General features: G+C 37.5%; 1 protein-coding gene across 2 annotated transcripts in view; it reads left to right on the forward strand.

The window, feature by feature from the left end:
* LOC129268173 (uncharacterized) overlaps positions 1 to 17,876 on the forward strand; it is a 208,368-nt gene that overhangs the window by 36,068 nt on the left and 154,424 nt on the right. For both annotated transcript variants that reach the window (XM_064104858.1, XM_064104859.1), the window contains exons 23-34: positions 819 to 969; positions 4,140 to 4,253; positions 5,719 to 5,865; positions 7,372 to 7,491; positions 8,335 to 8,475; positions 8,880 to 9,016; positions 10,425 to 10,536; positions 10,984 to 11,111; positions 12,477 to 12,633; positions 14,226 to 14,347; positions 15,721 to 15,852; positions 16,317 to 16,428. In XM_064104858.1, coding sequence (XP_063960928.1) covers positions 819 to 969; positions 4,140 to 4,253; positions 5,719 to 5,865; positions 7,372 to 7,491; positions 8,335 to 8,475; positions 8,880 to 9,016; positions 10,425 to 10,536; positions 10,984 to 11,111; positions 12,477 to 12,633; positions 14,226 to 14,347; positions 15,721 to 15,852; positions 16,317 to 16,428 — 1,573 coding nt within the window. The remainder of the gene's footprint in view (positions 1 to 818; positions 970 to 4,139; positions 4,254 to 5,718; positions 5,866 to 7,371; positions 7,492 to 8,334; positions 8,476 to 8,879; positions 9,017 to 10,424; positions 10,537 to 10,983; positions 11,112 to 12,476; positions 12,634 to 14,225; positions 14,348 to 15,720; positions 15,853 to 16,316; positions 16,429 to 17,876) is intronic.

Consider the following 17,876-nt stretch of genomic DNA (forward strand, 5'->3'; position numbering starts at 1 on the left):
CTCACATGGTGATGCCCCTCGGATCAGACTTCAACTACTACGGACGAGATCGTGCCTCGAATATTGACATGAATAGCGTATCATGTCGATGGAGAACCGGGCGGCAGCTGGGCTCGTAGTCTCGTCGACAACGTCAACCCCCTTAGATAACTTTTACTGCCTCAATGGAGATCTATGGTTTATCTTAGCTTAGGGTGGTTCTCCCTGATTAACTAAAATCAACCCCTTAATATACCCTATCGTAACTAATGTTAAGAACAGATGAGTGCATAAAGCATATCAAGTAAAACCTTCCTGTTACAAAAGAGAACTTCCTGTGCATCTGCACAACTGAATTCATTAAAAACTGCTATTTCCGACGCTTATACAAAATACGACGTCCACCTGATTGGGATGTGTGATGGATATTCCTAACACATGTACATCTTTACCGAGGTTGAAATATTTACACCACATGAACTATCTTTATAAACTCAGAACATGTGTCTAATCAAAAGAATTGAATGCAATAAATTTCTTCCCTGACAATGATCATTGCATCCCTAAATTGGCAATGTGCCTTCCTGCAAATTTGCAGTTCTCACCTGTAAATACATGTATATTCTTCATAAATATTCATGCATGTCTAATATCTGATATTTAAAAGGAAAACTGAAGTAACGGAGAGAGTAATATCAATGTTGCCAATTTGAAGAAAAATAAAGATCAAAGAAGTCCACAATCAGTCTACCGGTATTATCCTGAATTGCTCAATCTAATGAAGATATGAAATCACTAGCCAATTCAATTGATTCTGTTTTCTGTGAATATCCTTTCAGGTTGGTATCAATGCTATCGATGGTGAGATTTATTATACCGTGCCTAGTTCCTTCACAGCAGATGTTGTCAATATTGAAGAAACCAGTAACATAGGGGTTCCAGGGAGATATGTATATGAAGTCGGCATCAACAACGTTCAGAACTTCATGGGTAAGTAATACACTCAAAAAATTGTTTAATAATAACCAAACTTGGTTAAAATATGAAATAACCAACTGTTGGTTAAACAGAATTTCAAGTAAGATTAACAAGGTTTGGAGCTTCATAGGTTAGTAACACTCTCAGGGATTTTTAACCAACCCTAAAGTTGGTTAAAAAATGAATCGTTGAAATAATGGTTAAAAATTCAATTTATCATATATGAAGAAAGCATTAACAATAGTCAGAACTCATGGGTAAGTAATACTCTCAAATTCTTATCCAACTCCAAAGTTGGTTAAATAATGATCACATGAAATTTATTTCAAATGCAGCATATTAATTTTTGCACATGATACATAGAAGAGCAGCTTGCCTGTGACATCATATATATATATAGAATATTAAAATATTTTTTACGAAGGTCTTTTAAAAGAATATCTCAATTTTTCATGGTTGTGGCATTTATTAGGTATATTATGAGGATAGTATGGATTTTCGCAGAAGAGGTTTACGGTACACCATGTGTAAAGTCCTGGAGGGACAGAGATAAGAACAGTGGATGGAAATGGAGGTGAATTGGAAAGGCGAGAAAATGGAGGTTTAAAAGTAGAGTATTCTTTTTGAAATGAATGTAATCCTTAAAAAGACTGTAAACCAGAAGGAGTGGAAAGCGGAGTAGTAGGCAGGCTTGAGAAGGTCAGAGAAGGCAGGCTTGGGTCTGCGCAGTGGCGTACCGTGGGTCACGGCATTGGGGGGGCACCAGCAAAAATTTGAGTCACTTAAGTGAAGCGCGCTCAGCTGCCAGGTATACTGACCTAATAGACACATTTTAAGGACAGTGCCTTTATCTCACTGATCAAATAATGTGAGCGCGAAGCGCGAGCTGAAAATTTTGGATATTCAGACCTAAAAAGGGACATTATAAGCCAATTTTTATTATCATGATACGTACCTGTCTCGCTAAACAAACAGTACGAGGGCGAAGCGCGAGCTGAATTTTTTGTATATATTGACCCCAAACTGACATTTTTTTAAGGACTATATTTTATGAATCAATTAAGAGTATACATATGTCACCATAGTCATCTAAAGCGAGTGCCAAGCCCTTGCTGATTTTGTTAGAATTGCATCTAAATACAGGAAGCACTTGCAGTCATTAATTGTAATCATGATTAACATCTCACTAATAAATATTGCGAGTGCGAAGCGCGAGCTGAAAATTTAGGAAATTCAGACCTGAAGAGGGGCATTTTAAGGCTTGTTTGTAGGAATTTACGAAGATCATACATATTTCACTAATCAAATGATGCGAGCGCTAAGCGCGAGCTGAAATTTGTGTATATATTGACTCCAAACAAGGACTATTTTTAAGTAATCCATTAAGATTATACATATCTCACCGTAGTCATCTAATGCTAGTGCCAAGCGCTTGCTGATTTTGTTAGAATTACATCCAAACACATAAAGGTCTTTTTGTAGTCATTGTAATCCTGATTATCATACACATCTCACTTATCACATATTGCGAGCGCGAGCTGATAATTTAGACCTTAAGAGGGGCATTCTAAGGTTTGTTTGTAGGAATTCAAGAAGACCATGTGTATTTCACTAACCAAATGATGCGAGCGCAAAGCGCGAGCTGAAAATTTTGGATATTCAGACCTAAAAAGGGACATTATAAGCCAATTTTTATTATCATGATACGTACCTGTCTCGCTAAACAAACAGTACGAGGGCGAAGCGCGAGCTGAATTTTTTGTATATATTGACCCCAAACTGACATTTTTTTAAGGACTATATTTTATGAATCAATTAAGAGTATACATATGTCACCATAGTCATCTAAAGCGAGTGCCAAGCCCTTGCTGATTTTGTTAGAATTGCATCTAAATACAGGAAGCACTTGCAGTCATTAATTGTAATCATGATTAACATCTCACTAATAAATATTGCGAGTGCGAAGCGCGAGCTGAAAATTTAGGAAATTCAGACCTGAAGAGGGGCATTTTAAGGCTTGTTTGTAGGAATTTACGAAGATCATACATATTTCACTAATCAAATGATGCGAGCGCTAAGCGCGAGCTGAAATTTGTGTATATATTGACTCCAAACAAGGACTATTTTTAAGTAATCCATTAAGATTATACATATCTCACCGTAGTCATCTAATGCTAGTGCCAAGCGCTTGCTGATTTTGTTAGAATTACATCCAAACACATAAAGGTCTTTTTGTAGTCATTGTAATCCTGATTATCATACACATCTCACTTATCACATATTGCGAGCGCGAGCTGATAATTTAGACCTTAAGAGGGGCATTCTAAGGTTTGTTTGTAGGAATTCAAGAAGACCATGTGTATTTCACTAACCAAATGATGCGAGCGCAAAGCGCGAGCTGAAAATTTTTGATATTCAGATCAGAAAAGGGACATGTGAATGTAAGCACAGACAAATGCCTTATATTAAGACCTTAAAATAGGGCAATCACTTTAAGTAGTCATGAAAAAGAAGCATATGTCACTACATAAAACAATAATAACTCGAAGTGCGAGGAAATACATTTGGTGTATATTGACTTGATTTGACAACATCAGGTCTCTCAAATATACTTGAAAACTATAGTGTTCCGAAAAAAATATTTGATCTGTTATATAAACAGACAAAGCGAGCACCAGAAACAGTGAAGACATAGGCCTTGAACAAATTATGTTTCATAAAGTTATGAGAAAAAAATGTTTCTAATGTAACATATCATTATTATATACTATAACATTATAATGAACAATAATTTCTTCTTTCCCACTACGTTTCTCTTCCTTTCTCCCTTTTTTTCTCCTTTTCCCCGTTTTTTTTTTTTTGTGAACCGATGGGGGGGGGGGGGGGGGGCACGTGCCCCCCCATGCCCCCCGTAGTTACGCCACTGGGTCTGCGAGTAAAGTGGTAGCAGGATTTTCCCAAATAATGTGTGAGGATGCATGTGGGGGTGCTGTGTCAAAATAATATGTTCTTAAACATTGCTTTTAAAATCGCTAAAATGGAAAATGGTTTTCACACAGATGACTTGCTATACATTCATACTTTGCCCATTGGAATTAGAGGGTCCCTGTATACAGCCTATGGGAAATTTTGAATTAAGTGGTTACCAGGATAATAAGGTTTTTTATGTTTCTGTTCATTAGGGCAAGTGATCACGGGGGAAAAGACTTTCACAGATGTTCTCAAAGTAGTCGGGTCTGTTTCTGTAAATGGATTGACGGACGGAGTTGACTTTGATGATCTGATTACGCTGTCAGGTAAGTGAGTCAGAAATAGTGTTATCATTACTATTTGTTTTGGGTTAGATGTGCCTGAGAGGTAAAAAGCGAACTGAATCACTATGACCCGCATGTCTCTCCCGATGTAACTGATTGGGGGTGTGTAGCTAGACCACTACACCACGGTTTCCCCCCTACATGGTCATGATATCCTGCCATGCATGCATGTAAGCTAGAACAATTCATAATCAAATTAAGAATGATGAAATATACTATCTTCATGCTTCCTCAGCACTAGTGTACCTACGGGGGGGGGGGGGCAGAGGGGGCAGTCTGCCCCCCCCTGACGAGCCACAACCCATGCAAAGGACGTATCCCTGCCCCCCTGATGAGCTTGAAAGACCTTTTTTGCCCCCCCTGACGAGCTTGTGATTGTCATTTGTGATTGACGACCTTTTTTTTTTTTTTTTTGCTTGACAAATTTTTTGGCGGACGGTTTTGCCACCCCTGTTGAAAATCCTAGGTACGCCACTGTTCCTCAGTGTGTGGTAAACAATTGACTGCACGGAATCATATTCCTGATGTTGTATCACAATCTGCTTCACATATTTTTAAAGACTGCTACACAAAAACTTTTGCGTGTAGCAGGTTTTTACAACGGGCTGTGCAGAAATTAGATGAGAGCTCTTCTCTAAATACCAAAAATTCTGGAAATCAAAGTTATTCCATCAAATGGTTTTGGCAAGTAGATACTGATTATAGGCGCTGATAATGATAATGTTTAGCATAATATAATTGTGATGATGATGATGATAACATAATGATAGTGAAAAATACAATTACCATGAGAATGTGATTTATAATACAGTAAATGTAATCAGTATACCTATAGATATACTTAGGTTGAAGCGTTTTGAAAGTTGGCCCCATTCTGCAGTTTTCAGTTGGTATTTTGTTATTGACAATAAATATTCCAGTGTTCATCGACAACAGGGGAGGATGGGTCATGAAATGGTATATTTCAGGGCTTCTATTGTTCATCATAATTATCTTAATTTGTAAACAAATTTTCTGCATTTCTCCTATGTGTTTAAGATCGCATGCTGGATCTGTAATGAAAATCATAAGTCAGAAAAAATTGGAACCAGTGGAATTCGAACCTGCCATCTACTGCTTTCCCGGCAGCGTCTTAACCACCAGGCTATTCTGGTTCACGGCTAAGCCACGATGAACTGGAATTCAAATACCCTCCATCCTCTTCTTTCTGACTCGTTAATATGCAAATGCAGTCCGCCGTGGACAATAGATAGTAAATAAAGAGGCTTTAATAGGAGGAAATTATAACTTGGAAACAAATTCTTAATCACATAGGAGTAATCCTTAATCACATAGGAGTAATGCCAAAAATTTGTTTCCAAATTATAATTTACTCCTATTAAAGCCTCTTTATTTAACATGCAAATTGTTTGTAAGCTGAGAACCTTTCCCCATCTTTCATTCACAGGATCCTATACCATAGATGCGGACAAGATCTTTGCTGACGGTATCATGGTGCAAGGTGACCTACACACATCAGGTACCGTTGACGGTGTGGATGTGTCTGTTCTAGCTAGTCAAGTCATGAAGCGCTCTGGGACACAAGAGGTGCAAGGTAGGTATGACCTTGTACAAGGTTTTTTGATGTCGTGGTTCTCACCCTCGCCCTGACTTACATGTACTAGTAAGATCTTGTGTTTGAATTATTTAGCTGTTTGGCAAGGCATCATATACATTTTGCCACTCTTCACCCAGGTGGTAAATGACTCCCCTGTAACAGTTGACTAGGTAACTCTTGATCAAATATTTCTTTGGGAATGTATAAACTGCATACACTTTACGTAGGCAATCTTGTTGACTACACAACAGTACATCTGTAAATCACTTAAAATAGAAGCCATTCCCAAATTTTAAGCACTTTGTTAATGTGGATTGTTAGAAGTACTGTAATGTCCATGGTACATGTAGTATTATATAACTCAAACGAAGATTCTTGCCATCTGATTGGTTGAAAGGTGTTCAATATTTGGTCCATTGTTTACTCCGTGCATTTTGTAATTTTCCATTGCACGGTGACCATGCATTTTTTATTTTTCCATTGCACGGTACGCGCGCTAGCGCTCCCTCAGTATAATCATGTGTATGTCTACTTACCTTTTTGTGTATGTGTGTGTGTGTGTGTGTTTGCGCGCATGAAGTTAGTGCAGATCAAACTGACTGTGCGCGCTCGACTCAGATCCATGAAGCAATGCGCGTCACAAACATGAAAGCAAAGGGCTGATGAGCTGTCGATACATGGTGTAATCCACCGACTAGCAATTATCAGAGAAAAGGAGTTGCTGGAAATAGGCCAACCTATTCTTTATCTTTTTTATTCCTTTTTTACATATTTAAAAACTTTGTAACTTAATATGAGTTATATAAAACAAATAATGAATGTAAATATTTGTGCAATGGAAAGAATATTTACATTCGATGAAAGATTAAAAGTTCCATTCAACTCGGCTAACGCCTCGTTGAATGGAACTTTACATCTTTCATCTCATGAAAATATTCTTCCCATTGCACGCATACACATTCATTATTTGTATATCAAATTCACTCATGTACTTCAAAATAGCATAATTATCTAAACTCACAACCAGTAGGAATCTCTGATAAGCAGCCCGACCAACATTTTCAAGACAATATATGACACCTATGCCCTACACCATAATTGAAATGTGTCTTTTTTATTTATTATTTTTTATTCATTCAAACAATATTTGATCATGGTTCAGATGCAACAGGTGAAAACACAGGCAAAAAAACCTATTATAATCCTCAACTGAAAAAAACAGCGATAAATTGCGCATAGCAATTTAATGATAAAAAAATTGACAACTGACATTTCAAGGCAGAAAACTGCAAGATGCCAAAGTTGTTTCTACATTACAAATTCAATGTATATTAACAACCAACAGAAGTCAATAAGAAATCACAGTATATCCATTTCCCCGCCTGAGGTATAGATGGCCATCAGAGAGTGGGAGGGGGAAGGGGGTGGGAGGGGGGAGGGGACATGGACACATCACCCAGCTTCAAATTCAAAGTCCTATCCTCTGTTTTCTCCCATTTTCAGGTACTGTTACATTTGAGGATAACATGGTAGTCTCAAAGAGCGTGGTGGTGGACGGCACAGTCAACACTGTCGATGTCGGTGCGATGGAAGCAGATGCCGTCTACGCTAACATAGCGCAAGGTTTGTGTTCTGTTTTATACCATATTGTCATTTAAATTGCTTATATTTTTTTCACCCATTTTGCTCACACCGACGACCTATAACAAATGGCTGATTAACCCGTTGAAGTATGAATAATAATAATAATAATAATAATTGGCATTTATATAGCGCTTTATCAATCTACGACTGTTCAAAGCGCTTCACAATTATTATTACCCGGTCACTGGATTCATAGCATTTCAAGCAGCCTGTTCAAGATTCAAGATATATTTTATTCAATTTAGCAGCTACGAAGGCTGAATTGACATTGAATCAACAATAAAAAACATATAATTGCACATAAACATGAATAAAATCTCAATTACAATAATAATCTTAATTCAATTTAACCATAATAATTCAAATATACAGTGATAATTCAAATTTACAAAAATAATGATTCTAATTTGCAATACTAATTTCGATTAACCATAAGCACACTTGCTAAACCAACCACAATGACGGTTGTTTCCTACCGGTACCCAATTAGCACCTGGGTGAGAGTGGCAATATGTGGATTGACGCCTTGCCAAAGGGCGCTAGGCCATGGTGGGATTCGAACACACGACCCTCTGATTACATGGCGAGAGTCAGAACCGCTACACCACGGTGCTTCCACAAAGATTTTGAATGATGAATGATTTTGCTATGACACGTTTCAATAGACTCAAGCCCGCACATAGGCGAGCTCAATCTCCAACAGGTTAATGCAAGCCTTCTTTTGATGAAATCCTAATCATGTGAACTGCCGAGGGCAAATTTGAAAATCATTTTAAAAAAGTGTTTTAAATTCCACTTATTTTTCTCTTTTTTCACCATCAGAGCAAGTAATAACAGCCGATAAGACATTTACTTCACCATTCAGTGCTGGATCCGGTGGAAATCTTAAATTCACAGGCACCGTCAACACTTATGATGTTGAAAATGATTTCATGGATCTAACCAGTGGCGAATCAGTTACAGGTACATAGAACAATTCTGATTGGCTAATGAGCATATTTGTTAAGTGTAAATGCAATAATGATTTCTATCGGATATATTTAGGTACTTATTTACAGAAAATATAGTTCTAAGGAAGATGTTTTAAATTAAATTTTAATTCTTTTTTATGCTTAGGAGTAAATGGAAGTCCTTAACCAACATCATAGTGATACCGCCTAAGTGGCCAATTTGAAATCTAAATCGGTATAGTGATTTATTACATATTTCACATATTTCACAAACTTTCAAAATTTCTTTTTTTATTTTTCCAATTTTGCCTTCTGCCTCATTATTCTTGTTTAATAAAACACTCTTCATTTTGATTGAATCTACCCTCAAGAATAGATTACTATACCAATGAATCTTTGTATATACATGTATTTCAGGAACGAAGACCTTCACAGATGGTTTCTCTGCATCATCTGACATGAGTGTTACAGGCAATGTGGACGGGGTATCGATGAGCACCCTCTGGGCCCAAGCAGCCCTGGTAACCGAGTCTGAAACGCTGGCAGGAACAAAGGTAATAACTCAATGTTTGAATTAGAATAATTATAATAATCAATATTTATATAGCGCCTATATATCAACATTTCTTTAAGCGCTTTACATCACAAAACCTAACTACTTAACTTATCAACTTAACTACCTTACATAACTAAACATCCAACGAAACTACCTATACATATCTAAAATATCAACTTAACTACGGACATATTAACTGTAAGAAAATCATACTATTTACAGAAGAGATATGTCTTGAGTGCTACTTTATATTTGGGCTTATCAACAGAATGTCCTTAATTGAAATACTCAGGGGCTGGAGCTGAAGTGATTCGCATCCCAGTATATATATGTATTCAATATCTATCCAGGGTTTAGAACAGCCTCTTCTAAAGTACTTCTACTTATGCCAATGGATATAACTAAATCAGTAGCAAATGTCTTGTAATAGGTTTATTTCCAATTCGTATAGTGCCAATTCGTCCAACTGCCAACTCGTGTACTATCATTTGGTCTACCATGGGTTCGTCCACAATCCACATGGTCTTATTGCCAATTCATCCACTCCCCACTTCGTCTAATTACTAGTTGGTCCAATAACCATTTAATCCATATACCATTTGGTCTAATTGGACAAGTGTTAATTGTGCAAAATGAATGAAAATGAAATGGATATTGGACCAAATGGTTGTTAGACGAAATGTTGATGGACAAAATTGCATTAGACTAAATGAAAATAGACCATGTGGTGAGTGGACGAGTTGGTAATACACAAATTGGCAATTTGCCTTGTAATATACCAGTTTGAAATTCAATTCTGTGCATGCATGTCATAAGGTCATTTAAAATCCAATGGCATGTTGGTTTAATATTCATTGAGATATTAAGCACAAACTTTGTCTTGATTATCCTTATATTCTTTTTTTTTTAAATGTGTTTTCATTAGATCCAACGCAACAATGTGTTTATTAGCAGCTGTTATTCAACAGTTGGCCAAGTACATTGTAATTACAAAATGCAAATGCGTTCAAAGTAGAAATGCAACAAATAGCTTCATAAAGCATTCATTGATGTGCTATTTTAGTTACCTGGGGCCCGTTTCATAAAGGACTTGCAACTGATGTAACTTTGCCATAATGGCAACTACCATGGCAACAGGGCTCAGCAGCCAATCAGAATCATGGTTTCCATGATAGTTGCCATAATGAAAAAGTTACAACAGTTGCAAGCCCTTTAAATGGTAAAAAAAACGGGCCTAAGGGGCCTGATCTATGCAATTTGTGCATCCTGCTGTCGGGCCAGCTTCCATAATATTTTGCCCTGAAATTTGCCTATCCTAATGAAAGATAGGAAAGGTCTATTGTACAAACTGGCTTATTGCTTCTGGTGCCTTTTTTTAATACAAATCTCTTTCTTTGATATGGTAGACCTTTGCTGGGACGATGTCTGTAACGGGTGATCTTATCGTAGGGGGCGATGTTAATACAGTCGATCTCTCGACTGAAGTAATGATGGTTAATGCCAGCCAGGAAGTGACAGGTAAGGTACTTCATTGAGACGGTATATAATATTGACTGCTCATGAGAGCACTGGTAAAACTTATTGCCCTGAAGTGATAATACCTATTACTATCAGGGGGCGATGTTAATACTGTTGATCTTTCATTTGAAGTTTCATATGATGGTTAATGTCAGCTAAGAAGTGACAGGTTACATGTACTTTGATGGGATAGCATACCGATATTGACTGCTCATGAGAGCAATAGCAAAACATATTGCCCAGAAGTGACTATAGACCTACTATTTTCCCCCAAGACAGTAGGTCGAGGCAATATATCAGGCTTAAAATCTCAAAATAAAAGTACAATTTATATGGATGTATGTTAAATGACATAATAAACAATGGGTGACGATATATAAGATGTGATGCTTATGATTAAGTTTCTTTAACGTACATATTTCAATTATGTAAAATTCTTACCAAAAGGTGCAATGACCTTTGAATGCTTTAAGGCCACTGGCAACGTACAGGCAGCAGATGGCGACATAACCAATTTAAATGAAGAGGACTGGACTGCCTTTGTTGATGGGAGAGTCACATTATCTACAAATCAGGTACGCCTGTGCACTTTTGAAAATCATTGATGTGGTTAGAAAATATTAAAAACATGTCCTTTCACCAAGATTATTTGCATGAAATTTATGCATTGCAGTAATAGGGAACTACAGAATCCAAAGTGAAAGTAGTACGATTTACAAAATATTAAAGGTGAAGTCCACCTCAGATAAATGTTGATTTGAATCAATAGAGAAAAATCAGACAAGCATAATGCTGAAAATTTCATCTAAATCTGATGTAAAATAAAAAAGTTATGACATTTCAAAGTTTTGCTTATTTTTCACAAAATAGTTATATGCACAATTTAGTCACATGCAAACAAGAGAATCGATGATGTCCCTCACTCACTATTTCTTTTGTTTTTTATTGTTTGAATTAAACATTATTTAACTTTTTGCAGATTTTAAAATAGGGACCAACTTGACTGAACCATAAAATGTTAAGCAATGGTAATTTAACATGTTCAGAGAGAAATAAAACTTTGTTTCACAGGACAATGAGGAGAAAATGAGAATATTTCATATTTCATGTAATAAAACACAAAAGAAATAGTGAGTGAGTGATGTCATAAGTTCCCTCATTTGCATACCGACTGGGATGTGCATATAACTGTTTTGTGAAATTAAGCAAAACTTTAAAATGTCATTACTTTCTTATTTTACATCTGATTTTGATGAAATATTCGGTGTTATGCTTGTTGGATTTTTCTCTTTTTATTCAAATCAACTTTTTGTTGGGGTGGACTTGTCCTTTAATTACTGAAGAGGTGACAAACTAAACAGAAGAGCGAGTTAGTGTGAATGAGTGTGTGTGTGTGTGAAAGATATATATATATATATATATATATGGGAGATGGAGTTATAGATAAAGAGAGAGAGAGAGAAATAGAGACAGCGATGGGATAGGAGAAACAATATACATTGTATTAACAGTACCATGTGAAAACAATCACACGATTAACCTTAAAAACTGTAATTTCATAGCAAAGCATGTACAAACAGTTTAAAGGTTTCCTGATAACTATGTATCGTGTCCACCCGTGTTCACCTTGATTGTTTTGTAAACTGGACAAAATGAAAATGAGAATTAACTAAAATAAATCTTGAAAGTCATAGGCTATTGTAAATATCATGCTATCCCTTCATGTTACAATCCCAGGTGTGTCTTGAGAGGACTCTGACGTTTTATTCAACTAATCCTGTATTTTCGGACAACTTCTGTATTATCCGACAGTTACTGTAGAAAATGTCAGATCTGACAACTTGTTAGACAAGAAATGTTGATGGAAGGCTCCCCCGGATAGGTCTGTCAGCAAAAATTTCTCAACCCGTTGAAAATTATTACATCTTCTTTATCTTTAGGAGATCAGCGGTGATGTGACATTTGCCGATCAAGTGACGGTGAATGGAAATATAGATACGGACAGTTTGGTCAATGATATCGACCTTCCTGATCTGAAAGATTCTATCCTGTATAAGAGTGGAGATCAAACTATCACTGGAGTAAAAACATTTACAGGTATATATTAGATTAATAATGATCGTGGTGATGATGCTCATTATCAGAGGTAGTGTTTTGGTCGAGATGTATTTTTTGGGGGAGGGTAGAACAAAAGGAGAAATAGAGGAAGAAAAAAAGAATTAAAAATGGAGGTCTGGGTTGTGCAATATTATTGTGTATTATCAAACTGAAAAATCAGTCTCTTTTGAGTCAACTTGCCTCCCATTGAAATAAGCAAACCATCCCTCCTCTGATGGTGAGGATTGTAATGATGGTGTTGCTAATGATGGTGATGGTGGTGATGGTCTTGTGATAACACATGAAGTAGCTGTTGGCGATGAATGGTGATGATGGCGATAATGAGGACGATGAAAATGACGACGGAGACGATGATGATGATGATGAATGTGATTATGATGATGGTGGTGACTATGGTGATAACGATGATGTTGATGCTGGTGATGATGACGACAAAGACTATGATGATAGTGATGATTATGATTAAGATGGTGATGATGATGAAATTGATGATGACCATGACAATGATGATGATTGTAGCATTACTACTATTTCATTGACTTACTATTATGGCTACTTATGCTGCTGCTACTATTGCAGCTACTTCTTCTACCTCAACCTTTGAAAGTGATGATGGGTAAGCTACATGTAGGATATAAACATTGGTAATCATGCTTTCTATACTTTATTACTTCCACTTTCTGCTGGTCCTTCTTTCACTTACATTGCTGCTGCTATTGCTGTAACTTCCATCACTACTTCTTTAATGTCTACATCTACCGATGATAGCAGTGATAAGGATGGTCGCTATATGTTGTACTGATTACGTAAATAATGTTCTTATTCTGGAAAGCTATTACTGCTGCTGCATTACTGCAATTGTCTCTATGACTGTGTTCATGACTCCTATAAATGTCCTAGACGACCTGCATCTACATCTTCTAGTGCTAATGGTCATCAGGATTGTTATGAATAATGTCAATTCTGATGTCGCTGCTACTAGGTCTATCTAAAAAATTCCAATAATAATAATACTCCTCTGACAGCTACTTTCATACTTCAACTCTTATTCTTTAAATAACAGCTTCTTGTTTGCTTCATGCATCTGTGCTACTACTGCAACTTTTGCTACTGTTACCACTTTTACCTCTACTTTAATAAGGTCTCCCCTCTGTGGAATGGGGGCTTAAGTAGTATTATCTTTCAATGATCTCTCATGAGTCTTACAGTGATCTCCGCAGAAATCTTGAGAGACTGCCGAAAGATCATGGAAAGATTCAACGACTGTTGAAAGACCATCAAAATACAATGTTCCTGTAAGACCGCTGAATGACTGTTTTGAACCATTTCAAAAAGTTTTGGGATTCACGAGGACCACCAAGACCATTGAAAGATCCATCAGGAATTGTGAAAGACCTCAGAGATCTTTGAAAGTTTGTTGAAAGACCCTTGAAAGATCAAGCAAGTTTTATGGTCTTACAGCAGTCTTTCAGAGGTCTTGCTCTCTGTGGAATGGTGATGATACTGATGTTCATGTTGCTGAATTTGATGAAACTAATGACGACGATGAGGCATTTCTTTACTCTCTTTAGGCTCTGTCGAGTTTGATGGCGCAGTCTCCATCACCGGTACTTTGGATGGCGTCAACATTGAAGACATGACAGGTCGGGCGATCTACCTTGATGATGGCACTCAAAGCATTTCTTCAAAGAAGGTGATTTACAAACATGAATTGCAATTTGCAATCGATTGCAAATGAATAATTTGTGTGATACTGGGTTTTCTCACTCAAATAAGATGTCATGTCTGACATTCGTCCAAACAATGTGTGTACATTTCAGCAAATTGATATAATTTCACAAAACTAATTGACATTTTTATCAGCTGAATATATCCTCATCTTAATGTCCTGAAGTTGATACAGGTTTCAAGATTTCATGACTATTAATAATGTACAGCATATAAGAGGCGCTGATTATCTAGTTGCCTATTCAATGGTGCACTATATATTCCCCCGGCCTTAGTTCCAGCTGCTGAAAGTGCTTGGTGCATTCAAGGAATAAATCCTGCCAGGTACCCATTCATCTCACCTGAGTTGAGTGCAGCACAATATGGGTGAATATCTTGCAGACAAGATGTAGCCCCTAGACCACGGCACCCTTACAATTCTAAATTGCTTGGCTCCTGTGACGTCACTATAGCTTTGCGACCATTTCTTCCCAAATCAGGAAAATTTTGCATCCCTTCTCCAGCTTATTTCAAGAGAGTAACTAAATTTGAAAACATTTCATCTATTTACTTCACTTCCGCATACAAAGTCCCATGAATCTATACCAGATTGAGCCAAAATCATTTCCAATTAATGTCTACTTTAAGACTGTAACACTGGGTGATTTCAAGTTTGGTGTTTGGTGTTGGTGTTGAGAGCGTAAAAAGGCCACTGAACTGAGCTCGAACACCGAGCTGGGTTCAGAGGAACGATACCGATTGCGTTATCGATAGCACATGACGTCACGCCTCTGCGCTGCGCTGCTAACTCATCTCAACTTCACACGAGAAGTATCGACGACGAAAAATGAAATCGGAGAGAAATGCATTATATTCTTTTCGTACAGAATACAAATGCTTTGATTAATTCAAGAAATCGAAAGAGTAAACATTATTCCTCATAATGCTTAAATGATTTGTACTCATCTTAACTGTAAAAGCTAATTTTACGGGAATCTTTTATTGTGTTTGCCGCCTGTTCCCAAGCTTGAGATTGCCAACACCAACACCAAACTTGAAATCACGTTTTTCCCAATCCCTGGGGGTTGGTGTTGGTGAATGGGGAAACTGCACTCAGATCGTCAACACCAGCCGCAGTGCTGGGTTCAGCAGACGACATTCAACACCAGCCTTCAACACGAACTGCTGGAAATACGTCAGATTTTCCGAGGTCAATCCCAACACCAGCCTGATTTCAAGTACGGTGTTGTGGCTGGTGTTGGTGTTGTCATAAAACCAACACCAGATTTCAACACCGTATTTGAAATCACCCACTGTGTTTGATTGTTGTATTATTATTTGTATTTTTTTTCCTTTTAGACCTTCACCGATGCGCTTATTGTATCTAATCATATAACGGTATCAGCGGACGTGAACAATGTCGATTTGGCTGCTCTGAACAGTGACATCGTATGGACAGACGATGGTGCTCAATCTATAGCGGGAAAGAAGGTTAGTCTGATGAATGATAAATTCAACATGAAATGAGAATGATACCCAATGGAACAAGTTTGAAATCGTGAAGGGAGAAAAATGAAAGAATGTGATCATTGTAGATTTAAGTATATAATTTAGACAAAAAATAAGAAAGTTATGATCATTTGAATGTGAAGAATAGTAATGCTAATGAGATCCTCCCATTGGCAATGCAAATAATAGCTATGATGTCACACATACAGCTCTCCGCATTGGGCGTCACACACGTATATCTCTCCCCTTTGGACACTGATTTTTATACCCCAAAACATCTTTTAAATTTTTTTATTACAGCACAAACAAATTGATAAATGATATAATGCTGTGAAACATTTATTACATCCACTTACATAATCTTACACCTAATCTTGCATTAGAAAAGAAATTTAAGTGAAATACATACTAAAGTAATTGTAATTTTCCATTTGTTCTGATATAAGATATTCAATGATGGCTTCCATGCAGAGCAGAGCATCACTGTTACTGGTACAGTCAATGATGTTGATATAAGTGAGGATGTTCTTACACTAACACGTACCCAAACCGTTACAGGTAAGTACATTCATTATCTTTGGCCAGGATTATTGTTTTCACCTTGTAAGCACTGGGGTGTTGAGTGACACCATGTTGGTGTCCCTGGAGGACCACACCCTCGGGTGTTAAAAGTGACACCCTAGAGATTTAACCACGGGGGGGGGGTCACTCTCCACATTGCCTGCTACGCACCCGCGTCCAGAAAAAGCGTTGAAAAGGGTCCTGTTTCAGGTACTCAAGCGTCGTCGACATCTTTGGCAAAAAGGGTTGCATTTCAGCACCATTCGCTTGTAAATCGCCGATTAGGGTAGCCTTTTCTCTCTCTTCACGCCATTTAGGGTTGCTAATTTGGTTATGAGGATAACGCCATTTAGGGGTGCAAATTTGAGGGTTGCAAATTTGGGCAAATTTGAGGAGACCCGGGAGCAGACCTAAGCCATAAACACCATGAAGTGCGTGATTTCAAGGGATAGAAAATAATCCTCGCACACGCCAGCGCGCCAGCGCAGCACTTATGAGAGTTACCCCCTTACAGTCCTAGCTAGTCTCTTACACCCGCCTCTATACTAGGCAGCACGCGTTACCTATACCACACGCCCACAGGTTGCAAAGGAAGCTGCTATTATGTTCCGGGCCTGTTTGAAGCGACTAGGCTTGGCTTGCATGGATGCAAAACATATAAATATGATTAATGTATGTATTTTTTTCAACACATTAACAGGTATGGATTCCATTCTTTCAGGTTTTGATAAAATTAGTAAAACGAATGGTTAAGTGATGCATCAGTCAGTCCAGGCAAGCAACTTTTTTCACTTACATTCATTAATTTAGGCTAAAAGATCATATGGCTATTCAAAGTGGCTGAGAGAGGTGTCCTTGCATGAGAGTAATCATGTTGGCCTTACTCTCAATAACTTCAATAAATGGAATTTATACCTGTTGTATTTAACATCAATTTAACATCAGTCATCAGTATGGTATCAAATTGATCGATTTTGATGTTTACGCCACTTAGGGTATCAAATTAGGGGATTTCCCTGTTCACGCTACTTAGGGTGGCTTTTCTCATGGGTTACGCCATTTAGGGTGCATTTTTGAGGTTGTTGGACACGGGTGGGTAGCAGTCCATGTGGAGAGTGACCCCCCCGGGATTTAACATTACACCATATAGGTGTTGAACTAACACTGAATTTAACACTGGAGTAATATGACTGGTGTGGGCCTCGATACGTTCACCACCAATAGTTTTTGCTTTTTAGTCATTTACTGATAAGGTTCTGTGTCCCATTTCATTAAAAGTTTATATACATGTATGATAGCTACTCTTGCTGGTATGGCAAATACTATGCCAACAATTAAAATTCTGTTTCCTGATTGGCTCTTCCAATGAAAGTTGACATTCCAGCAAGAGTCAATATGATAGCTACTCTTGCTGGTGGGTGTTTCATAAAGCTGTTCGTAAAGTT

This window comes from Lytechinus pictus, chromosome 9 (assembly GCF_037042905.1).
Source record: "Lytechinus pictus isolate F3 Inbred chromosome 9, Lp3.0, whole genome shotgun sequence".
Lineage (NCBI taxonomy): Eukaryota > Metazoa > Echinodermata > Echinoidea > Temnopleuroida > Toxopneustidae > Lytechinus > Lytechinus pictus.